General features: G+C 48.6%; 1 protein-coding gene across 1 annotated transcript; it reads right to left on the reverse strand.

Annotated features, from left to right (window-relative positions):
* Nucleotides 1-958: 958 nt before the first annotated feature.
* Nucleotides 959-22500, reverse strand: DUSP29 (dual specificity phosphatase 29; the record flags this gene model as incomplete). The annotated part of the gene is made up of 3 exons (XM_080694781.1): nt 22271-22500; nt 7515-7735; nt 959-1257 (listed from the first exon to the last, which is right to left on the reverse strand). Exons 1-3 carry the CDS (start codon nt 22465-22467, stop codon nt 959-961), a joined length of 717 nt encoding a protein of 238 aa, XP_080550907.1. The 5' UTR covers nt 22468-22500.
* Between the last annotated feature and the right edge of the window lie 2926 nt (nt 22501-25426).

Below are 25426 nucleotides of genomic sequence, written 5' to 3' on the forward strand. Positions count from 1 at the left end.
AGCTTACCCCTAAGGGACATGAACCTGCACCTTCACTCACACCGGAGCTTCCTCCCTCTCCATGACAAACACATTGGCAAGCACCTCCTGGAATGCCTGGAAACGGAGTGCAGCATGACGGTAAGGTGCCCCTTGAGCCCGGGTTTGCTGCTGTCTCCTCCCTCTCCCACCAATGCCACCCAATCAAACTCTTCTTGTCCAAATTGACTACAATTCATCGAATTTGCCTGGGTAGTGGCAGCCCTGGCTCCCTGGGGGGAGGTAGGAAGCCGAGCTCAGGATCTCCCTCCCCAGCCCTACCAGGTGTGCTTTGTACACCCATGAATCTCTAGCACGGCGACCCCAGCCCAGAGATTTATGGGTACAAAGACATGGGGTGCCCAGCAGCTCTTTAATAAACTGTGGAAGGTCTCCTGTAACACAGCTGCCCCACACACTTTTCTGTGGTTAGAAAATCCATTGGTATTTTAAAATTATTCTTATAAGAATGTGAGCTTCCTTTTAGACAAAGCCAAACATTTCACCACAACACAATGCTCACACATTTTTTAAATCCCCTTCTACTTCTATCTTTAAAAAGAAAGAGCTAGGCATAGTGGTGCACGCTTGTAGTCCCTGTATGTACTAGGGAGGCTGAGACAGGAGGATCGCAGATCCAAGGATAATTTAGTGAGACTCTTGGCAATCTAGCAAGACCCTGTTTCAAAATAAAAAAAGGGCTGGAGGTATAGCTCAGAAGTAAAATGCCCCTGGGCTCAATCTTCAATAGTAGGAGAGCAAGAGACAGAGAGGCCATACAGAGCAGCGTGCTCGCTAGACGCAACTGTTCTGCCTGGCACCGTGAGGCCCTGGGGGCTCTGCCAGGAGGCGGCTCTCGACCCCCTGCACCCAGCGCACACCGGAATAAGACTGGAAGAGGTCAAGTTTTGGTTTCACTGCCCTCTGTGACCAAGCAAAGTCACAGGCCAGTGCCATTTGCAGCCCTCCCCTCTCCTGAAGCATCTGTGTCCAGCCCATGCGGAGCGCTCTCTGACCCCTCCTGGTTGTCGCCCTGCTGGGCCTGTCGCCTCTGCTTCACCAGCTGCTTGTCCAGTTCTCGAAGCTGCTTCAGGAAGCCCCGGTTGGGTAAGACGCAGCGGTTCTTGGCCACTTGTTGGACGGCGTCCACCAGGGTCATGCTCCTGTGGATCATCAGGTAGGCGAGGACCAGGGTGGCCGACCGGCTGCGGCCCATGGCACAGTGAACCAGGATCTTATCTGCAGATGGAGTAGGGAGAAGAAAACCGACACTGAGAGGCGGGCAGGCAGGAAAGGGACCAGGCCCTGGCCCCCTCTGCAAGGTGGGGACACTATCATTATCTCCTTCACAGCGACATTGTAAAGGTGATTGTTACACGGTGCGGTTCATACACGGAGGCTCAGTAAGTTTTTTACTTTTGCCTCAGCGAGGAAGGGGAAGCTATGAAGAAATCAATCAGTGCTCTCTCTTCCCTTGTCAAAGTAGCTCTACGTGAGAACTCCTAAATCAGTGCACTGGACAGATGACGGGGGGGGGGGGTTAATGCTAATGCTTATTTATTTATGTTAAACAGAGCAGTTGCTAAGATTCCAAAAGGTACTAAAGGATGCCCACTGCAAAAGCTCCAGCGCCTCAGCGCCCAGGAACAACAGGTGCTACCAGTGTTTCCTCCCTACAGGGACTCTGCACACGCATTGCTGAACGCATTTGCCTTTTCCTTCTTTCTTTGCCCCAGTGGTAGCAAGGTTTACATGCTTTTCTATACCTTGCTTCTTCCATTTACAATATACCTTGGAGATCTGTACAGATCAGAATAGGAAGTGTTCTCCTGATTCTTTCTTACGGCTTCATAGACTTCCTGTGTAGTAATGCTCTAAAAGCAACTGACACCCTAGGATGACCATCCCACGCATGAGCTACAGCTGGAGTGGGGAGACTGCGTGCTTTTTGCAACAGATGCGGTGCTGCTAGATTGAGAGGAGAGAGAGCTAGATAAGGAGAGAGCTGCCCAGACCCAGAGGCCCTTTGTGCAGCCCGGCAGAGGGCACGCTCTGCTTGCCGTGGAGGCTCTGAGCATCCACGTGGCAGGGAGCTGCAGGAATCTCTTGTAGACCTGGGTTCCAGACTGGGTTCTGCTACTAACTCACTGGCAGCTGGTTGACAGTCCCTCAGCCTCTGGAACCTCAGTTTCCTCTACTGTCAAGTGGGAAAGCAAAATCACATCAGCAGTGAGCATAACCAAGTCAGTAAAAATCACATGGTCAAAGCCGGGTGTGGTGGCGCACGCTTATAATCCCAGCATTATTTTTAATTATCTTAGTTTTTTTTTTCAGTTTTTCTTTCTTTCGGCATTCTACCTCTGAGCTATATCCCCAGTCCCATTTTATTTTTTAGTTTAAAACAGAGCCTCACTAAGTCGCTGAGGCAGGCCCCGAACCTGTGCTCCTCCTGTCTCAGCCCCCCCAAGTACTGGGATTACAGGTGTGTGCCACCATGAGCGGCAACAAAAAATCTTTGAGGTCATCTTCATTAACTTTAATTTTTTTTTCTTTTTTGGTAGTACTGAGGATTTAACTCAGAGGCATTCTATGTCTGAGGTGCACCTCCAGCTCTTTTTTTTTTCAGTACTAGAGATGGAACCCAGGGGCATTCTACCCCCAAGCTACACCCCCAGCCCTATATTTTAGTCTTTTTATTTTTTGAAAACAGGGGCTCACTGAGTTGCAAAGGACCTTGCTAAATAGCTGAGGCTGTCCATGAACCGCGATCCTCTGGTCTCTGCCTCCTGAATGCTGAGATTATAAGTGTGCGCCACCACGCCCGGCTTCACTAACTTTTTTTTTTTTTGGGGGGGTGCTGGGGGTGGAACCCAGGGGCTTTCTACCTCCGGGCTATACTCCCAGACCTATTTTGTATTTTATTTAGAAACAGGGTCTCACTAAGTTGTGCTGAGAGCCTCACTAAGTAGCTGAGGCTGGCTTCGAACCTGTGAGATCCTCCTGTCTCAGCCTCCCAAGCACAGGGGTTACAAGCATGCATTTCACTGACTTTTAATTGTGTTAAAGGGTTCTGAATCCACAAAGTCTGAGAACTAGAGGTCCGGAAGAAAAAGCTCTTTGGCTACTGCTGAAATGTCGGGGCCAGGCCAGCAGAGAGGCGGGGCTGCAGGAAGCAGCTCCTCCAGCCGGCCTCCAACTGGTGGCGCTAGAGCTCACCTCTAGGCCCGCGCACTCTCCTTTCACCTTTGATCCCTCAGGCTTGGCCACCATCCCTTGGCTCTACAGATGATAAACAAGCTCAGGTGAAAGCCTTGCCAGAGGGCCCCAGGGAGCCGGTGCACACTAGAAATAGCTCAATGCAACATGCTTTGAGGCCCTGCTATGTGCCAGCCACTAGCTACTGTGCTCTACACGCAGGTAAAGCAATGAGTCTGACGCTCCCGCTACTGCCACCCCCCAGCCTCCCGGGGACACCCTCCTATCTCCCTGGGACCCTCTGCTGGCGTTGAACTAGCTGTGAGACCCAGTGTTGCCCTGTTCCTGAGTCCCAGGCCTGAGCCCGGAGAGATGGCCAGGAAGACGCTGCTGGGTTTGTTTTGTGTATTGAGGACTGAACCCAGGAACACTCTACCCCCAGCCCTCTTTTATTTTTATTTTGAAACAGTCTTGCTAGGTTGACAAGAGTCTCACTACTTGCTGAGGCTGTCCTCCAACCTGCGACCCTCCTGCCTCAGCCTCCCAAGGTGTGTGCCACCACACCTGGCTTGGATGGGTTTATGGAGCTCAGCAGGCTACGGGCACAGTTTCTGCATGAACATGGCTCTGCATGTCCCTTTCGCACCACCGCCTTACCTTCCACATGCTCAAGACAGTGGTGATGGTGAGCAGCCAGGTGGCAGGAGGAATCCAAGAGGCCCTGAGCACCTGGCACCTTCTCTGCCTGCCCCCAGCCTCCTGCCGGCAGCGCCTGACACCTACAGGCAGCACCGCACAGGCTGGCCTGCACCTCCACATGGCCAGCTCCCAGCAGTGTCCCTGGCCCTTCCCTATTCAGAAAGAGGCAGGAAGGGCCCCCTCTTTATTCCTGTGTTGGGCTGGGCTTTGCAGGCTGCGCCCCTGCAGTGTGGAGCACAGGGCCCATAAAGTCTCCCTCTGGCATCCTAATTCCCAGGGGATTCTAGAGGCTGCCTGGACCTCCTCCCCCCGCCAGCTCCGCTGATAACTAAAGCATTTCTTCCTCTCCTGGAAAAAAGGGTAATTCTTTCTGTCATGACTAAATACTCAAAGCAGACAAAAGCTGTAGTTCATTAAGCCTTTTAGGAGCCTGAAGTCTAAATGGGAGGGGAAGGAAGGAGGAAGACAGGGGAGGGAAGAGAGAGGGGGACACCCAGCCCTGCAGGAGCTGAATCTGGTTTTCCAGACCACAGGGGTTGATGGGAGCTCGTCCGCCCCCCCCCCCCCCCCCGGGCACAGAGCCTGCTGTTCTCTGGAAGCCAGTTGGGCCTCCACTGTCCCCACCACAGGCCTGTCCCCACATGGGGAGGTTTTGGGAGCCGGCCCAGCGGCTGGGAAGGTGGCCTCCCAGCAGACTGCGTGGAGAGGCGGGAGACTGTGTGCTAGCTGCCAGCCGCAGCGGGACCTTGGTGAAGGCAGCAGCAGCCAGGCTGGCATTGTCTAGAACCTTTCAGTTACAACTCCAAGAAGTACGAAATTCAAAACAGACTCAAAGGTAGGCTCCCCCACCAGCATACTCTTCTAAGCAATTTGTCACAGTCTATTCTCACAAGCACCAACAACATCAATGGAATTATTATCTCCACTTTACAGATGAGGTAGCTGCAGCGCAGAGAAGCAACTTGTCCAAGTCGCACAGCGAGGAAGGGCAGACCCAGGTGGCGGCCGGAGCCTGCGCTCTGCGGTGCTGTCATCCGTGGACCAGACAGCATCCTCAGAACAGCGCCCCTTTGCTGCATGTGGGGTATGCTGATGTTTTCTCTTCCTTTCTCTTCTATTCTTTCTTTGAGGGGGATCGTGGTACTGGGGATTGAGCCTAGGGTGTTCTCTCGTTGAGCTAATATCCCCCTTTTGTGGCAGGGTCTCGCTGAGTTGCCCAGGCTGCTCTCAAACCTATGACCTTTCTGTCTCAGCCTCTCAAGAATGGGAATTACATGCATGCTCCACCACACCTGGCTTTTTCTTTTTTACTTTTCATTTTTTTTAAGCGGTCCTGGGGATGGAACCCAGAAGCATTCTATCTCCAAGCTACACCCCAGCCCTATTTTTTATTCTTTATTTTGAAGCAGGTCTCAGTGAGTTGCAAAGGGCCTCACTAGTAGCTGGCCTCAAAGCCAGCTATCTCAGCCTCCCAAATGCTGGGATTACAAGCGTGTGCCACCAGGCCTGGCTCACACCTGGCATCACTGAGGCTTCCTGGGGAGTTCTTTGTGATGGTCAGATCAGCACAGGGTAGAGGTAGGAGTAGGCCCCAGGCGCTGAGGATGACTGAGCATATCTCCACAGCACCATAAGGAAGGCTTTTCAAAATGAGTGGACATGCAGTGTGTGAAAGGCACTGGGGTCAATGCCCAGTGCTGCAAAATGGAAAATAAGAGTGGACTGGCCCCATGGCGAGGGGCAGGGGACAGTGTGTCCTGGGTTGAAACTAGCCTGGCAAAGGCGAGAGGCAGGAAAGAGGCCTGCCTTCGCCCAGACCGTCCATCAGCACCTCTTACATCAGGAGTATAATAAGAAACCTACGATGGGGCTGGCTCTGAAATGCCACAGAAGTGTCCCTTGGCTTTCCGGTGCATGACTAGACACGCCAGGCTGTCCAGGGCGCATGTGGCTGACATGGCCCATCATCCCTTTCTCTGGAGTCTCTGGCAGGGCTGTCACTGAGCTGACAAGCATTTTGCTTTGTTAATCTACCCACTCAGGACAGAGGTGATGAGCTGATGGCCACTGGCTTGCTTCTGGTTACCCTTTGCAGCATTTTAAGGGACTTCAGGGCCAGGCGTTGGTGTGTACACCTCTAATTCCAGTACTTGGGAGGCTAACACAGGGGAATCGCAGGTTGAGGCCAGTCTCAGCAACTTAGTGAGGCCCTAAAAAATTTTGTATTTTAGTTTGAAAAAAACTAAAATATAAAACTTTATATTTTATATTTTACAAAGCGGGGGCAGCCTTTATAAAGTCTTATATTTTACAAAGCGGGGACAGCCTTTCAAATGGTGTGCCAGGAACCTAAAACAAGCTTTCATGTGAGTCTCTCACACAAGTTCAAAGTTGGAATGTCTTTTTTCCTTTTAAGCTTGGAAACTTGCTGATGCTGATGCGTGCATGCTGGCGTTACATGCTTCACAGTACACGACCTGTCTTTATCAAATGCATCCGAGGGCCTGCTGCGCGCCAGGTCCTCCGCCAAGCGCTTATATGTGTGTTACTGATGATCCGAGGTAAATATTTTCATCACCAGATGGAGACACCGCGCCTCAGAGAAATCCCACTGTTAGGAAGCTTCGCAGCGGGAATTTGACCCAACCCTGTCTTCTCCAAAGCCTGTCAGCCCTCTTTCATTATGGGGGAGTTCCAGGACACAGGAACAGGGAGTGAGCACATTAAACAGAAACTGAAGGATGGGATTATTGTAGGCTTTGGGTTTTTTATGTCAAATATGTTTTTGGTTAACTTCAAATGCTATGTGGTGCGCTTTATCTCATGGTGATGAGTCAGAGTCCATCTGATCCTGTCTTGAAACCCAGAATGTACAGAACATAAAAGATGGTCCATAAATAGACTCGTAAAAGGGTGACTCAGAATCGACACCTCCTCTTACGCAAGCACTTTGGGACCATCTTTTTTTTTTTTTTTTTTTTTTTTTTTCATTGTGACACCATTTTCCAAACCCTGATAATGATAAATTGTTAGTGGCTTTGGCTAGCAGTGGGGCCAGGGCCACCATGGAATTGTCCAGAAGAACTGGCCTAGGCCGAGGCCTAGGCTGCAAGTTCCTGAAGGAGGTCAGTGGGTCAGTCGTGAACCTCGTGATCTGAACTTCTTGTGGCAAGAAAGGCTTTGAGTAACTGGATGCCCGGGACTATGTGATGGTCCCACAAAGGGGTGTGGCACATGTGGCTGAAGCCAGGCGACAGATCAGGGAGCTGAAGTCCCTCTGGCCTTGGAGAGACGTGCTGGTGAGTCATCCTGCAGGGGAGACTGCCGACTGCCTTCCCGCGCTTACTCCAGCTGTGCCCTTCTCTCCAAAAGAGCCCTGTGGCCTTTCCTGAACCAGGACAGCCAAAGATATATTTTGAGCACAAAGACAGGCACTAGTATTTCAAAGATGGACAATTAACATTGAGAAACTTGGACATCATGGGTGTGGAACTCAGATTCTTAAATACAGCTCAAGTTGTCAGCTGGCTAGTGGAGTTTAGGGCCGGGAGCCAGAGGGGAGGCTCTGATCTCAGGGGGAGGGCGGAGGACCCGCCTCTTACTGCGATCATCACGGAGCGCCACATCGATGAAGGCGGCGGCGGAGTAGAAGAAGATGCTGAGGTCAAAGGTAGGCACGTCGTCAGCCTCCACGCCGTGGTACTTGATGGCCATGTCCTGGTAGTAGTTAGGCCCGGTGTCCACGTTCCAGCGGCCGTGCGCTGCATTCAGCACGTGTGTGAAGCCGGCCTTCTGCAGCCCGTAGCGGTCCAGCGCAGTCGCCCTGGGCACGAGAGAGACACATGCGTCAGCTGCGGGCTCCTGGTTCTGATGAGGTAGGGTAGGGACCTTGAAGCAGTTGTCCGTGACTCCCTGCTGTGTGTTACTCTGGTTCCCCAAATGAGGCGATCAAAATGAAGCCCCAGAGCCCCACTCTGACAGGCTCCTAGGCCGCCACTGCTATTCGGTCATTTCGGCTTTGTGGCTCAGCCACTGCTAAATGAGAGGCCGGGGGGTGGGGGGTGGGGAGTGAACTGGTCAGAAACCCCTGGAAGACCCTGTAACGTGGGTCTCCCATACAGGCATGGGGGTGCACCCCTGGAATCCAGTACTTGGGAGACTGAAACAAGAGGATCACAAGTTCAAGGACAGCCTCAGCCACTCAGTAAGGCTCTCAGCAATCTAGTGAGACTGTATTTCAAAATAAAAAGGTTGAGCCAGGCATGGTAGTGCACGCTTGTAATCCTGGCATTCGGGAGGCTGAGACTGGAGGATCGTGGTTCGCAGACAGCCTCAGCTACTTAGTGAGGCCCTTTGCAATTCAGTGAGACCTGGTTTCAAAATAAAGAATAAAAAAGTAGGGCTGGGGGTGTGGCTCAGAGGTACAATGCCCCTGGGTTCCATCCCCAGTACCACAAAAAATGAAGTAAAATAAAATAAATAAAAAAGGGATGTAGCCTGAAGGTAGAATTGTCCCTGGGTCAATCACCAGTACCAAAAATAAATAAAGTGGGCCTCTCCTCCAAACCCTCTGTATGTTTGCAGCGTTTGGAGGATGGGTCTAGAAAGCATGGCTGTAGGCTGAGCTTTCTGTGAGGGGATTTGGTTGGAACTGGCCAAGATGCTTGAACCGATGTCCATGGTCGGTGGACACCGTGTACCTGCGAGGCAGGTGCGGTGACGAGCCTGCGCCTCGCTGGGCAGGGCAGCGTTCTGAGAAAGAAAGAGATGTTTGAACAGTCTGCTGTTGGAATTGACTTTGGGGAGGGTCCTGAAGCTCCAGAGAAGTTATTTCCCAGGCTCTATCTTATCTCTTAGGGCAAGAATGTCCAGGAACAAAGAGCGCGGCTGTGTCGAGGTAGGCGGCTTGGACATGGGGACAAAAGGAAGCACCATAGGCCATGGAGGGAATGGGGTGGTGGGGGGCTGGGGGCTTTGGGAGAGGGGCTTTTGGGCGTGTCCTGTGACAAGGTCAGCACTTGGTGGTGGCAGGAGGGAGGGCAGGCAGGCGGGGGCTGAGATAACGAAGGCTGTCAGGAATGCCTGCTGCTTCATGGTCAGTCACTGATGCCCCAGGAATGACTTAAAACCTGTCGTGTTCAGGCACCAACCTGGGCGCTGAACATACGGAAGGGAGCAGGTTGGCCAAGGCCCTTGGCAAGCTGAGATTCTAAACGCATAAACAAGATCTCCAACAGCAGGAAGCTACCTCTGAGCTCTACCATGAGTCCCCAGGGGTGTGTGCATGTGTGTGTGTGTGTGTGTGTGTGTGTGTGTGTGTGTTACTGGGGCTTGAACGAAGGGGCATTCTACCTCTGAGCTATCCCCTCAGCCCAGTTTTATGCTTTATTCTGAAACAGGGTCTTGGTAAGTTGTTGAGGGTCTCACTAAGTTGCTGAGGCTGGTCTCGAACCTGCCATCCTCCTGTCCCAGCCTTTCAAGTATTGAGATTACAGATGTGCACCACCATGCTTGGCTCATTGTTTACTTTTTAAAAGATTAGTTTGGCCAGGCATGAAGGCTCACGCTTATAATCCCAGCATTCGGGAGGCTGAGACAGGAGGATTGCGGTTCGCGGACAGCCTCAGTTACTTAGTGAGGCCCTTTGCAACTCCGCAAGACCCTGTTTCAAAATAAAAAATAAAGTTAGGGTTGAGAGTGTAGCTTGGAGGTAGAATGCCCCTGGGTTCCATCCCCAGCACCACAAAAATACATAAATAAATAAATAAATAAATGAAAGGGCTAGGGAGGTGAAGCTTGATAGAATGCCCTTGGGTTCAATACCCAGTGCCAAATAATACTAATAATGAAAAAATAAATAAAAGATTAGTCTGGCTGATGTGTGGAGAGGGACAAAAACCAGAAGCAAGATGATCTCTGTTGGAGGCTACTGCAATTATGTAGGCAAAAGAGGAAGGAGACTTAGACTAGGGTGTTGTCAAGTCAGGCCTTGCTGGGCTAGGACTGGATGAGGGGATGGGGGGCGCTGCCTTGCTGGAGCTTAGCGTGTGAGAAGAGACTGGTACCTCTATGGTCCTGCTTGGATGCCAGGGTCTGTATTGGGCGTCAGGAGCGCTTTAGACAGTTTTTGAGGCGGGTGGTAGAACCCGGCTTTAAGAAAACATTTTCCTCCTTAGTCCTGAGACAAGCCTGCAGCTCAGGAGGAGGCCACCAGGAACTGTCACAGTAAGAGGACACAAGTAGTGTTGTTGTTTAGCTCATCTCGAGGCCTCTGGTAAAAAGATGTGGACAGTCGGGCATGGTGGTGCACGGTTGTAATCCCAGTTCTTGGGAGGCTGAGACAGGAGGATCACAGGTTTGAGGACAGCCTCAGCAAGTAAGTAGGAGATGCTCATCAACCTAGCAAGACCCTGTTCCCAAATAAGAAGCAAAATTGGGCTGGGGGTATAGTTTGAAGGTATAATGCCTCTGGGTTTAATACCAAGTCACACACACACACACACACACACACACACACACACACACACGATGTGGGACAGACATGACATTGGATGCCAATAGCAATCAATAGCTGGGCCGAGAGGAAGCCTGCGCCAGAAATATGCCATGGCCCCTCACCGGGGCATCACCATCTACTGCTGGTGACTTGGAGCCCCCCCCCACCACCATGAGAGGAACCATCATGGTATCTAATATTTTGAAAGAGAGGCCTATGCCTGGGCTTTGAGCCTTTAGAAAGGTTTGTGAGCAGTCCATGGGACTGCAGTGCAGGGTGGGGGAGCCCTACGCAGCCCCCAGCTGGGCCTCAGCACTGCCATCCTCACTGGGGACACATTCTGCTTCCAATTTCTCCGTGGAAAGGTCTGCTTTTCATTTTTCTTCTTGTCCCAAAGTATGTATACAACAAACATTCGGCTTTTGGGACACAGCTCTGCGCTCAATTAAAGCCTCCGCTAATGCGGTCCATCTTTGCTGAGTAGCAATCAACCTCCCTTTGAGGTTGAGCTCAGTGGAAAAATTAAGATTAACTGTCTTTGACAGGAAGCTCCTACCCACCAGAAAGGCTTTTCCCTCGGGATTCAGCAGCTAGGTTTTAACACACTCACAGGGCACTTTGAATAAACAACAGTTGGCATGTTGCTGCTTCTGGGGACAGGGATCAGGGTAGGTGTGCAACCAGATTCACTGCATCACACCTCTGTATCACCCACTGGGCAGGCGTTGGCAGTGTCTAAGAGGAAAGTGCAGGTGAGGTCCGGTGCAGCAGGCCTGCTAGCGCCTGAGGCCTGCCGTAAGTTTTCAGGGGTATCTGGCTGCATGAAACAGTGTTCTCACACGCCACTTTGAAGACTTCCCCTGCTTGGTTTACTCAGAGCCCAGTGGATGCCTTGGAAGACCACTTACAACAGAAAAGGGACTTGGCAAATAAAACAGACTGCCTTTAGATCAGACGCCCCGTGTCCAGTCCCCAGCTGGGTAAATGCCCAGCTCAGAAATTATTGCAAGTGCATGCACTGGAGGGTGATATCGGGTTCTGTATTGTTTTGCCTTTTAAATTTTAGGGCCAGATACATTATCTGTTCAGACACATTCTATGGGAAAGAAACTAAGAAACACAGGGGTAGCTGGGCCCCGTGGGCCATGCCGGTAATCCTAGTATTTGGGGAGCTGAGACAGAAGGATCGCAGGTACCAGGCCAACTGAGACAGGAGGATTTCAGGTTTGAGACCAGTCTCAGAGACTTAGCAAGACTCTCAGCCAAGACACAAGATCTTGTTTATTTTCTTTTCTTTCATCTTTCTTTCTTTCTTTCTTTTTTCCTGTGGCACTAAGGATTGAACCCAGGGGCATTCTTCCTCCAAGCCACACCCCTATCCCTTGTTTGGTTTTGAAACAGTCTCACTAGGTTGCCGAGGATCTCACTGTGTTGCTGAGGCTGGACTTGAACCTATGATCCTCCTGGTTTAGCTTCCCAAGTACTGAAATTACAGGCGTGCACCACTACACCCGGCCGAGACCCTGTTTCAAAATAAAAAAGAGAGCCGGGCGTGGTGGCGCACGCTTGTAATCCCCGCACTTGGGAGGTGGAGACAGGAGGATCGCGCAGGTTCGAAGCTAGCCTCGCTGGCTTAAGAGACCCTGTTTCCAAAAAAATTAAAAAAAAAAAATAGGTCTGGGAGTGTAGCCCAGAGGTAGACGGGTTTCCAGCAACCCCAGTACCACCATAAATAAATAAATAAATAAATAAATAAATAAATAAATAAATAAGAAAAGGGCTGGGGGTGTAGCTCAGAAGTAGAACACCCCTGGGTCCAATCTCCAGAACACACATGCATACACAAAAAGAAACACAGAGGCATTTTGAGGTCACGGGTATAGAGAAAGGCCTTGTGGCCTTCCTGGGCTCTCCCACGTGCTTCTGCTGAAGGAGAAAAGATTTCATAGAAAAGAAGCAGACTCAGGAATATACTTCAAGAGTCTAGATGGGAAAGAGGCCTTTGTGTGTGGCTTTTAAAGAAAAATTCAAGATCTAATCAATGTATTCATTTTTTAAAACAATATGTCTTCTAATTTCAAAAATAACACATACTCAGTGACGAGTATGGAAAACATAACACACACACACACACACACACACACACACACACACACATCTACCCACTAAAGATAAAGACTATATAATTAGCCTTTTTTTTTCTTTTCTTTTTGTACTAAGGATTGAACCCAGGAGTGTTCTATGTCCATGCTATATCCCAGCCCTTTTTATGTTTAATTTTGACACAGGGTCTAGCTAAATTGCTGAGGCTATCCCAAAACCTGCAATCCTTCTTTCTCCGCCTCCCAAATACTGGGATTACAGGCGTGAGCCACTACGCCCAGCTGGCTCTGCAGCTAACTTTTGAAGAAAGTTGTCACATCACTGATTTGACCCAGTTGTCTGTAGCTCATCTTTCTTCCCACAAGCTAAGCTCTGGATTCTGACACCAGACTGTGGGATTGAGGAGGTGGGGTCCTTCTCCCAGGGCTCAGTTTCCTTGGTGAGCCCTTCCCACAGCCTCCGCTTACCACCTGGAGCTTCTCCCAGGAAGCCTTCTTCGACCTCACCCTGAAGAACGGCAAACTCAGTCTCCATCGGGGTTCTTGATGTTCCACTTTTTAAGATCCTTTGTCATCTCCCAGCAGAAATCCCTCAGCCTTTGCCACGAGCCCATTTTCCCAGGCGTATGCCTTTGTAGAGAGGGCAGGAGACACAAGCCCTGAAGATGTACACCTGTGCAAACCTTCTGCCAGCTTCCTCCAGGTAGAAAATGAGCTGCTTCTGTGCCGCAGAATTTTGCACTGGGCTTTGAAGAAAGTCCCCTCACGATCAGGCTGATTCTCCCCACCTGGTGTGTGAGGACTGCCCACACCCAGGGTCTATAGCCTGCAATCTAGCACCTTTTTATCTGTGGCCTGTGACACTGTGGAGGTCACAGGTCCTTTGCTGTGCGCGACTGTGCCCGTTCCTTGCCAGGAGACTTTAAAGAAGTGGGAACCTCCGAGCCTCCACTCTGCTCATTCATCTACTGTGAAAGTGAAGCTGACTGGCTTCTGTTCTTGAGTGTCTTGTTACACAATGGTAGTGACGCTCTGGATGTCAAGGCTGCTCAGGGCCAGCAGCTTAAACTGCCCCATGAGCCAAAACAACGGACCCTCTGGGGCCCCAGCTTTCCATACTTGTTGAACAGAACCCATTATACCGGCAGTTCTATCCCTGCAAGTTTACTGTGAAGCTGAATGAGGCAGTAGTTGCACTTCTTTGACAGGCTAAGAGATAAATTCAGCCGGGCATGGTGGCACACACTTGTAATCCCAGCATTTGGGAGGCTGAAACAGGAGGATCTGGGTTTGCTGCCAGCCTCAGCTACTTAGTGAGGCCCTTTGCAACTCAGTGAGACCCTGTTTCAAAATAAAGAATAAAAAATAGGGCTGGGGATGTAGTTCAGAGGTAGAATGCCCCTGGGTTCCATCACCAGTACCACATTTTAAAAAAGGGGGGGAGGGAGAGAGAGAAAGATAAATTCAGAGGGGGGGGGAAGGTGTGGAAAAATGTACATCAAAATATGTTTTCTCTGAGTAGTGGGCTATTAGGGAATTTTAATTTTCTTCTTTTTGTCTCTGTACGTTTTCGGTAATGAACACGTCCTATATTCATTTACTATGTAAATGGGTACTGTGACTTTATTGATGTTATTTTCTTAGTATTCAGGAAAGACTGATTATTGCAAAGACATGTGCTGGCCTGGGGATTTTGAACTCCTGTTAGAAATCTCTTCCAAACTCCAGCCCTCCAAGGATGGAGGGAGGAGGAGAGAATACACACGGAGGCCTGGCGTCTGAAATGACGTATTAAGGATTAGACTAACATGGCTATCTTTGCAAGGAAATTGTTGATGTTGTTTGGCACCTTGACTGAGAACCTCAATCCAGCCCAGGGACAAGAGAAGCACGGGCAGGTGGGGCCTCGGGCATCTCCCCAGACCCCTCGCCTGGGCCGGTGCCCGGTTGTGCCTCAGTCCGCCTCAGTAGAGGGCTGAGTCTGGGTTTTCTCGTTCCTTCAGGTAACACCCAGCACGTTACGTTGCCATCCTTGGCCTGGTTTTGCTGCATCCTGAATTGGCTTAGCCCCGCCTCAAAGAAGCAGGTCAGGTGTTGGTTCCTCTTGGTCCAGAGGCTGGGGGAGTTCCAGTTCCTCTTGGGGGAAGGGGCCATAGGTAGCTGCTCAGGCACACCAGTGGAAGGCATTCTCTCAGTCCAGCGACTTGCCCCCACCGCTCTTTCCAGTCTCCCCACTGCAGACCCTGGTGATGTTTGAGGCTACTTACTGGCCTGGTTGAGAGCAAAACATCAGAAGGGGAGAGCCCTGGAGAGCAAATCTAGGCTGTGGAGGAGCTGGCTGGAGACAATTTAGGAAACTCGGGCTCTGTGGGGAGGGCAGCTGCCGGCTGACGACCCCAAACCCAGACCTTGGAGGCAACTTTAGTTTCAATAAAAAAAGAGGGGGGAGCTGCGTAGGGCTTCCGCTCTCCAATCCGTAGACCAGCTTAGCAGCACCCTGGCGGAGGCGCGCAGGGTGTCCGCCTCGTGGAGAGGGAAGGGAGATTTCTCAATTATCCTGTGTCAGCCCAGCCTTATCACTGGAGCCGGCCTGCCTAAGGATTTGCAATCACTTTGACGGTAGCTTGGATTTTTCCTCTCCTGCTGACTATAGGGGGGGAAAAAAAGGAAAAAGGGATTCTGCTAAGCAAATGAAAGATGTGAGTGAGATTAAAGCGAGAATATTTAAATTATGGAAACTTAGTGCTTTCAAGCATACTCAAGCATTTTTGAAGCACCCATTTAGGGACTGCTGATTGATAAGAGGTGATGAATTATTCTTATCTCTGAGTCCCTGGCTCTCTGGAGGGCAACACTTGGTTAACCTAATTTGAATCTAATTTGAATTACTTAAAAGTAATAAAACAAGTATGTGCTTGAACTTAATAAAGCCTAATTTATTTAACAGGACATTTCTTAGAGAACTTCATTTTAGAACTGGAAGGGATCTTTGAAATCATCCTTTATTTAACAAATAAAGAAACAGAGTCCCAGAACAATAAAATGTTTTGCCAAAGGCCACTCAGAGTTAGCGGCCACCTGCGGTGAGGACTTGAACTCTGCCCTGCGTCATGCCTGAGAGATTTTGCTGCATTCCGAGCAGAGCCTAGAGCCCCCCCTTGGGCAGAGTCAGACCCCTCCCAAGTTACCAGAATGGGTAGAGAGGGGGCAGCCCCTGAACAAGGTGTTCCATGGACTGTCTGTAGGCACCCTGTTGGCCAAGCCCTACTCCTCTACTGACCACCAGATTCCTGTCTTTGGCAGCTTCTCACGAGGTCACAGGGAGGGGCAAGCAGTGGGGAATTGGAAATTTCAGGCACCCCATTTGGTGAATTCCATTGGGATGATCTGGGGTTGAGAAAATGCTTCAGAAATTCCATGACTCATCAGGCATGATGGCACACGTCTGTAATCCCAGTACGTGGGAGGCTGAGACAGGAGGATTGCAGGTTCATGGCCAGCCTTAGCAACTTAGTGAGACCCTGTTTCAAAACAAAAAGGGTGGAGGGTGGAGCTCAGGGGTAGAATGCCCTGGGTTCAATCCCCAGGAAAACACACACACACACACACACACACACACACACACACACCCAAACCCAAAGGCCCAAAAGGGCCCTGATGTGGCACCCCGGGGCCTCGGGTCACTGTGGACGGGAGGAGGTGCAGGAGAAGGCTGTTCTTACCTTCACCCGCTCTACCCTGGGCTCATGACAGGATCTTACAGGAGACATTCGGTCCAGGGTGGGGTTTTCGTCCCAAGGCTGCCCTTGGGACAGGACCCTCAGTAGCAGAGCCCAGTGGCTGCTCCCTACTTTCCTCACACACTGCGAGTCAAGTTTCTAGGACCTACCTTATCCATAATATTTCCTACTTGATGAGTGTGCTGTACACCGGCTAAACACATGCTATGTGGTAACGTGTTGAATCCACACTTTACAGGTAAAGAAACTGAAGCTCAGAGATCTTGAGTGACCTGTCCAAGGCCACCCAGGAACCCATATTTGGCCCAGACATCATGCTCAGCCGTCTGCCTTTCTCCATAGAGAGGGTGTGAGAGAGGAGGAGAAAGAATGAGCGTCATGTTAGAGAAGAGTGCGGCTCCCCGGGCCTCAGGAGTCACTGGCCTGGGCTCTAGGAACAGATGGGGCCCTGGCTATCCCAGGACAACCCGCCTCAGCCCTGGGCCTGGGCCGCCTTTACTTCTCGAGCCTCAGCACTCAGCTTTCTTCGGTGCTTTTGGGGAAAAGAAAAACTCAGTGTAAATATCAATTAAAGCCAAGGCCTCCTGTGTGAGGACCAGCTTTGAGTTTGTTGCTGTTTTGGGCATCAACCAAAAAGAGAGCAGGAAACACAGGTGGCCTTGCTCTCACAGGCCAGGCAGAGCCGCCGCATGGTGTAAGCCGTGGAATTCGCTCTCAGCAAGCCTCTGGGAGTCTCGCTAACCTCCGTAAGTGGCTATCGCAGGAGAGAGCCCTGAGCTGAGATCAGGGGCCAGTGCCAGGCCGTGCCAGCTGGGGCTGCTTCCCCAGGGGGCACACAGAGCCTGCCTGGGCTGCACGGTGGTGCTTGCTTTGGGCCTTGATTAGGCAGAGCTAGATTGAATCGAACGGGCAGTGACATGTTCTTGGTCGAAAGAGGCAAGGTCATTGTGAAAGGTCCACGTCCATTCTGCTCAGAAGCTCCCAGGGGCCTCTGAGTGAAGTCCTGCCCGGCAGTCAGCCCGCCACAGCTGGCCCCAACCTGCCTTTCTGCATTTCTTTTTTCACTAAGTAACAATAATAACAAAAACATTTGCATTCGTCTGTGACTTTGTAATCTATAAAACGCTCCCACATTCCTTATTTCTTTGAAGCTTTTCAGTACTATTGGGAGAGCTGAACTCATCAAGCCACTGTGCCTCGCTGGCGGCCATGGTAAGTTGTGTTATCATTAGATTATCTTCTGTCCTTGCTAGGGGGAGGCTTTGGCTTAGACTTGCTTTGTCCACTGAAATGGGGGAAAACATGGCGTGTGCCACTTCTAGGTCAGGTTATGGTCCACCATGTCTCTGATTTCTCTCTGGGACAAGGAAGTAAAGTATTCCGTAGATGGTCTAGGTTAGGGCAGCTCCACCAGCCTGCGCTGCAGCGGGTGTGGAGCATAGACTTGGCCCAGCGTGGACGGCAAGCCTGAGGCAGGGCAGAGGACCTGGGGATAGGAAGCACTAACCTTCATAAGCCATCTGCATCCCCTTCCTGTGAGGCTGGAGGTGAGCAGGAGGTGAGAGACTGGTGGACACCCCACAGATAATCATTCAAATTAAGGACCACAATTGTGCAAAAGTCATTGGTTCCCCCAAACCCAATTATGACCAGTCATAAAAAAACAGAAAACCTCTGGAAGGTTCAAAAGCCCCCAGGGGCTTCAAGGTCACTCTCTTTCTGGGATTCCCCCTTTGAGGGGGCTGCTTTGCCCTCTATCTTTCCCTGACTTAAAATAAACTTTCCTATTTCTATACCCTTCGCTAATCCTTGGACTTCATTTGTCAAGATCCACTGGACAAGAACCCCCATTTCAACACCCCCGTTTCAAAATGAGTGAGAAGTGAGCCTTGGTTGTGGAGGGCCACTGAGATGTCGGGGTGGCCTGTTAATGAACACAGCTAATCCACACTGCCCACACAGTGATAGAATTTGGCTTAATCCCAGACCTTGTGGTGTTCTTTCTACCACAGTCATTCTCTGTATCCCAGATAAACCAAGCTGTTCGTCTGTGGCTTTTCTCATCCTGCTGTGTCTGGAATTCCTTTGAAACTCAACCTGTCTTCGAAAGCCAGGCTTAGAATCCACTTCCTCTGTGATCTGTCTCATACCCATAGTCATATCAAGCACTACTGAATGCTTACTGTGTGTGGTACTGGGGATTGAACCCAGGGCCTTGAGATACCAGACAAGCATCCTGATGCTGAGCAATACCTATACCACACCTTATGTACACCTTTGAAAGAAAAAAAAAACTAGTTTTAGACTTATATAAACATTACGAAACATTACAGAGATTAACAATAAAAAGAAATAAACTACTGATATATGCTACAACTAAAGACAGTATGCAAAATGAAAGAAAGCTAATCACAAAAAGTTACATATTGCTGGGTGTGGTGGCGCACGCTTGTAATCTCAGCATTCGAGAGGCTGAGAACGGAAGATCACAGTTCGCGGACAGCCTCAGCTACTATGTGAGGCCCTTCGCAACTCAGTGCGACCCTGTTTTGAAATTAGAAAGAATTTAAAAAATAGGGCTGGGGGTGTCGCTCAGAGGTAGAATGCCCCTGGGTTTCATCCTTGGTACTGAAAGAAAAGAAAAAAGCTACCTATCGCACGATTCCATTTATATGAAATTTCCAGAATTGGTAAATGTATAAGACCAAAAGTAGATTGGTGTTTACCGGGGGCTGAGGAAAGTAGGGAACGAGGAACGACCATTAATGGATTCTGGATTTCCTCTTGAGGTGGTAAAAGTGTCCTGGAATTAGATAGTGCTGATGGTTGCATAACTCTGTGCATATAATAAAACCACTGAATTGTGTATTTTAAAAGGATAAACTTTATGGTACGTGAATTATATCTCAATAAAACTGAATTCAAAAGGAAAAATGGCGTAGAGAGTTCCTGTATCCCCTTCATAAGATCTCCTAATATTCTCAACTGGGAAATGATTAGGTAAATTGAGGTGTAGCTATATATGGAATATGAAAAGTGCAGAAGGGTATGTATGATTCCTTTTTATTTTATTTTATTTTATTTTTATTTTTTGGTGGTACTGGGGTTCCTGGAAGCCCTTCTACCTCCGGGCTACACTCCCAGACCTATTTTTGCATTTTTATTTTGGAAACAGGGTCTCCTAAGCCAGCGCACGCGGCTGGCTTCGAACCTGCGCGATCCTCCTGTCTCTGCCTCCCAAGCACAGGGATTACAAGCGTGCGCCACCACGCCCGGCATATTATTCCTTTAAAAAAAAAATATTTTAAAAGGTCGGCATGGTGGCGTGTGCCTGTAATTCCAATACTCGGGAGGCTGAGCCAAGAGGATCACAGGCTTAAGACCAGACTGATCAATCTAGCAAGACTCTCAGCAGCCTAGAAAGACCATTTTAAAACAAAAAATTTCAAAAGGCCTGGGGATGTAGCTCAGAGGCAGAAGGCCCCATGTTCAATCCCTAGTATCATACACACAAAATTTTTGTTGTTGTTTAAAAGAAATGAAAAGCCTTGGGTCAGGTGTGGTGGCACATGCTTGTAATCCCAGCATTTGGGAGGCTGAGACCGGAGGATCATGGTTCAAGGATTGCCTCAGCTATTTAGTGAGGCCTTTTGCAACCTAGTCACACCTGGTTTCAAAATAAAGAATAAAATATAGGTCTGGGGTGTAGCTCGGAGGTAGAGAGCCCCTGAGTTCAATCCTCAGTACCGCAAAAAAAAAAAAAAAAAAAAAAAAAAAAAGAAAAAAGAAAAAAGAAAAGGAAAGAAAGAAAAAAAGAAGAAAGAAAAAGAAAAAAGAAATGAAACCCTTGTACATTGTGTATATGTGTATAAATTTCTTTTTGTTTGCAGTAGCGCAGATAAACTAGAAGTATGCAAGTAAAATTAACACTGGTTAGTGGTAGAATTAAGAGAGGACAAAGAAAGATTATGAAATTTGTTTTTATAACCCCCTATTTAGTTTAATTTTATGTAAAAAGGCATGTAATTTTTATAACTTCTCACATTTATGCTGCCCTTGGGCGATTCCCATGGTTAGACAATTTACCTCTAAATTTTTTTTCTTGGGAGAGAGGGTTCTGGGTATTAAACTCAGGGGCATTTTACCTCTGAACTACACCCCCAGTCTTGTTTTATTTTTATTTAGATTGATTGATTGATTGATTGATTGATTGCAGTACTGGGGATGAAGCCCAGGGAACATTCTACTTCCGAGCTATACCCCCAGCCTTATATTTTATTCTTTATTTTGAAACAGGGTCTCACTGAGTTGCAAAGGGCCTCACTATGTAGCTGAGGCTGTCTGCGAACCTCCATCCTCCTGTCTCAGCCTCCCAAATGCTGGGATTACAAGCGTGTACCACCACACCCAGCTACATTTTTATTTTGAAACAGTGTCTCACTAAGTTGCTGAGGCTTTCACTATGTTGCTGAGGCTGGCCATGAACCTGTGATCCTCCTGTTTCAACCTCCCAAGTACTGGGATTACAGATGTGCACCACTGTGCCTGGCTACCTCTAAATTTTTTTTTTTTTTTTTTTTTTTTTTTTTGGTGGTGGTACTGGGGTTCCTGGAAGCTCTTCTACCTCCGGTATACACTCCCACGGGCTACACTCCCAGACCTATTTTTTAACATTTTTTTAAATGTGGAAACAGAGTCTCTTAAGCCAGCGAGGCTGGCTCTGAACCAGCGCGATCTTCCTGTCTCCGCCTCCCAAGCGCAGGGATTACAAGCGTGCGCCACCACGCCCAGCGCTACCTCTAAATTTTAAGTAGCAAGATTTTTATTGGTATCACACACAGAGAGTTCCTCCCCCTTCTGCTCCACGGAGAAGTGGAACATGAGCTGAAGTTCTAGGGACGGATGGAGGAATTGGAATGGGACTTATGACCAAGGCTTCTGGGTTGGACAGAGCTGTACTTCTGCCACCAAGCTGCAGGAGCTGGGGTACTTACTAAACTACTCTGTTCCTTAGTTTACTTACCTTTGCTATGAGAATAATTAGACAATCTCTTTTGTTGGCTTATCATGAGGATAAAATGAGATCATGCATGCAGGATACTTAGCAGAGTACCTAGCATATAGTGTACCATAAATGATAGCCATTATTATGACTACTATTATTTTTTTTGTATGTGTGTGATACTGGGGCTGGATCCCAGGAGCATTCTACCTCCGAGCTACACCCCAGGCATATTTTTAACTTTTTATTTTGAAACAGGGTTTCACTGAGTTGCAAAGGACCTCATTAGTAGTAGTGTCCACAAACCGTGATCCTCCTGTGTCAGCCTTACAAATGCTGGGATTACAAGCATGCACCACCACGGCTGGCTTACTAATATTATTTATAATAGGCATTTTTTAGTTATTTGTGGAAAGGGAATGATGGCTAGAAAAAACTAGAAAAGGGGATGGCAATTTCAATTTAGGCTTACTATCCTTCTGGACACATAGGTTAGGGTACTCTTATGCCAAAAATCTGAGAATTAATTTTAATAGTTCTGCTATTATACCCAGCTAAAATGAGAGACTGTTTTCCAGCCTCCCTTGCAGCTAGGGGTATGGGGAAGTCTCAGGTAGGACTTTCCTTTAGAAAACTAGTCCTTTTGTTTCCTTTCCCTCAACTTATTTGCTGTCTGGTTGATAGCCAGAGCTGTATCAGCAGTCTGGAACCCTGCAGCAATGTTGAGGAAGGAAGCCAGGCCCTCAGGATGGTGGAACAGAGCACAGGAGCCTGGGTCTCTGGTGACCGTGTAGTCACCCTGCCAGCCCCAGCTCCTTCCTCTGAACTTACATGGAAGAGAGAAATAAACCTTTATCTTGCTTAGGTCCCTCTTTGGGGTTGTCTGTAAAATGAAGATGTCAGTCCTGAGAGAAAATTAAAGCCAAAGCCCAAGGCTCAAAGAGAAATGGGGTGACCTGGAGAGGAGCGGCCACCTTCTCCCGGTGAGGCCAGGCTGAGGCCAGGCCTGCGCACTTACTCATCACCAATGTAGAGCCTGGGCCAGACCTCGTTGACGTGGGTGTACTGGGGACTGCCCTTCCAGAAGAGCCGCTCAAGCTCGAAGGCTCCGGGAGTGCAGTAGTCCTCCTCCTCTTCCTCTTCCTCCCTCAGGGATAGCCCCTTGGCAGGCTCATAGGCATTCTTGAGGTGTGTTGTCGTTTCTCCAGATGACATTTTGGAGCCAATGGCTTTTCTTTACTTTCTGCAACTGGTCACGAGAGAGGATCAGGAAGAAGGTTAGTAGGGAACACTGAGGTGGGGAACAAACATTATAGAAAGAAGTGGAAAGATGACAGGCTTAAAATATGGCTGGCATGGCCTACAGTGCTCCCACTTGCTCCTCCCAGATCACACAGGTAAGTGAGAAATGCCATGGCGGCAGTTAAATGATGCTCCCCAAACGTCAGTGTTTCCAGAGCAGGAGTGCTGAGGGCTGAGGCAGATTTGCTGTGGACCCGAGATGGGCTTTGGGCCCAAGAAATCCTGCCAAATGGCCAGTCCTGTTCTTCTCTTTTGGACTTCATCCCTTATCTGCTAGTTTGGGCCATTTCAAGCCAGAATAGGCAGGTGGTGCAGAAAGCCCCTGACATCACAAAATTGCAGCACTCTCAACCTCTGTAGCCAGTGGTCAGCCGGTGGAAAGGGCAAGTGGCCAAGTCCAGAGCAAGTCCATGGCAGAAGATGGGTCTCAGAAGCCATGGGGCAGAAGGAAAGCTGAGTGCAGGAGGGTTAGCCAGCCTTGGGGGCTGGACATTGCTGCATGAATTTATCAAGAGGTCCGAAGAGATGTCCACGCTAGAAAGCTGCATCTGCAGATCAAAAGGTATACGGGGGAGGGGGACTTGTCAGATTCTGCCAGTGAAATACAGAAGAGTTTCTACCATCCCCAAGGAAGTGAACTCATCGTGGAACCGGGCAGCATGTGTTTCAGACAGCCTAGGAAGGGAAGTCGTATTCATGCTCTGAGACTGAAGGGAAGGAAAACAGTTTGGGATAATCAAGAAGCATGGCAGAGCTAGGCATGGGGGTGCAGGCCTATAATCCCAGTATTGGGAGGCTGAGACAGGGGGACTGCGTATCTGAGTACAGCATCAGCAACTTAGTGAGGTCCTCTTCCCAAATAAAAAAACAAAATAGGCCCGGGATTGTATAGCTCAGAGGTAGAATACTCCCTGGATTCAATCCCCAGCATCACTAAAAAGGAGGAAGAGGAGGAGGAGGAGGAGGAGGAGGAGGAGGAGGAGGAAGGAGGACCAGTAGTAGGTGCATGGTAGGGAGATATGTTTTTTATTTGACAAATACAATCAGCCTTTCATATATACACATTCCAAATCCATGGATTCAGCAAACCAAGCATTGAAAATACTCAAAGAAAAATTTCACTTGTTCTGAACATGTTCAGACTTTTTTCCTGACATTATGCCCTGAACAACACAGTTTAACAACTGTTTCCATAGCGCATGTGTCGCAGTAGGTATTATAAATAATCCAGAGACCACTAATATATACAGAAGGATGTGCCCAGGCTATATGCAAATACTACACTACTTTATTTAAGGGACTTGAGTATCCATTGATTTTGGTATCCTTTGAGGGGTCATGGAATCAGTTCCTCATGGACACTGAGGGAGAACTGTACTTATATAGTATTTATTTTGTGTTGGACACTGTTACAAGTTTATTACAATTATAAAACTCATTTAGCCAGAGATGGTGATGCATGCTTTTAATCTTAGTACTTGGAAGGCTAAGACAGGAGGATCACAGGTTTGAGGGCAGCCTCAGCAACTAGCGAGACTCTCATCAACCTAGCAAGACTTTGTTTCAAAAATAAAAATAAAATAGGGCTGGGATCTAGCTTGGAGGTAGAATGCCTCTGGCCTCAATCCCTGGTACCATGTTCATGCATGTGTGAACACACACACACACACACACACACACACACACACACACACACTTAATCTGAAAGCTCTGAGATAGGCACTATTACCATCCCCATTTTACACATGAGGAAAATTGTAAATTGAAGATCTTGGTAGCACATGGCCTTAGTCTGTTGAAAGGGAGGGTATGGAGAATAGATTGTGAGCCAGGGCAGGCCAGGGACTGGCAGCCTTACAGACCACCATGATCAAAGACTGCTCAGACACCTATAGTCCCAGCGCTTGGGAAGTTTAGACAGGACTGTAGGTTCGAGGCCAGCCTCAGTAATGTACTGAAACTGTCAGCAATCTAGGCAGAACCTTTTGTAAAACAAACAAACAAACAAACAAGACAAAAGATTCAGGGTATAGCTTGGAGGTAGAATGCTCCTGGGTTCAATCACCTAATAAAAAAAAATTAAAATTAAAAAATCTTGCTCAGAATACAGCTTGAAAAGGTTCCCATTTACAAAGTTAACTCTAGGGGATTACAACACATTTAACACTTAAATGGTAAGGATATTTAAAACAATTATCCACGTTCTGAAGATGGTAGGGAACTTCCGAGCTCTATATTTTGAGAGCAGATCAATAAAGGGAAAGAATCTAGCATCTACTGTTCTTTTCTGATACAAACCATACTGTACCAGTATTGGAAAATGGCTTCAAAATGTATTTGAAAATAGCTTTGGTATTAATGTGCGGTATTGGAAAATGACTTTGGTCTTAATGTATTGGAAACTGAATTTGAAAAGTGACTTTGGTAGCAATGTATCAAAAATGGGTTTCAAAATGTAAAAAAAGTCAGGGCCTGGTGACTGCCAGGCACTCAGGCAGCTGTTACAATGCAGAGTCCTCTCACAAAAAGTAATTAGCAAGTAGATAGAAGAGTTGGGACCGAGGGGCTTCATATTCTAAAAACAAGTTTACATCATACATGACATCTAGCAGAAAAGCTAAGAATTTCCCAAGAGTGCGGGAAGAGGGTGCAGAGTGTGGAGGAGGGTGCAGACCTCCGTCAAAGGGGAGCAGATGCCACGTGACCCCTGACCTTGTTAATCATTCTGGTCCTAACACAGAACCTTAGGCTTACACCTGCAGTGAGACAAGAGAAAGGTTCTTTTGGCCTTTGGCCATGCTAGAAATCCCCATAATCATAACCCTATAATCATAAAAAAAAGGGCCTGCATGGAGTTAGTGGGCCTACTTAC

Source organism: Muscardinus avellanarius, assembly GCF_963383645.1.
Source record: "Muscardinus avellanarius genome assembly, chromosome: 4".
Taxonomy (NCBI): Eukaryota; Metazoa; Chordata; class Mammalia; order Rodentia; family Gliridae; genus Muscardinus; species Muscardinus avellanarius.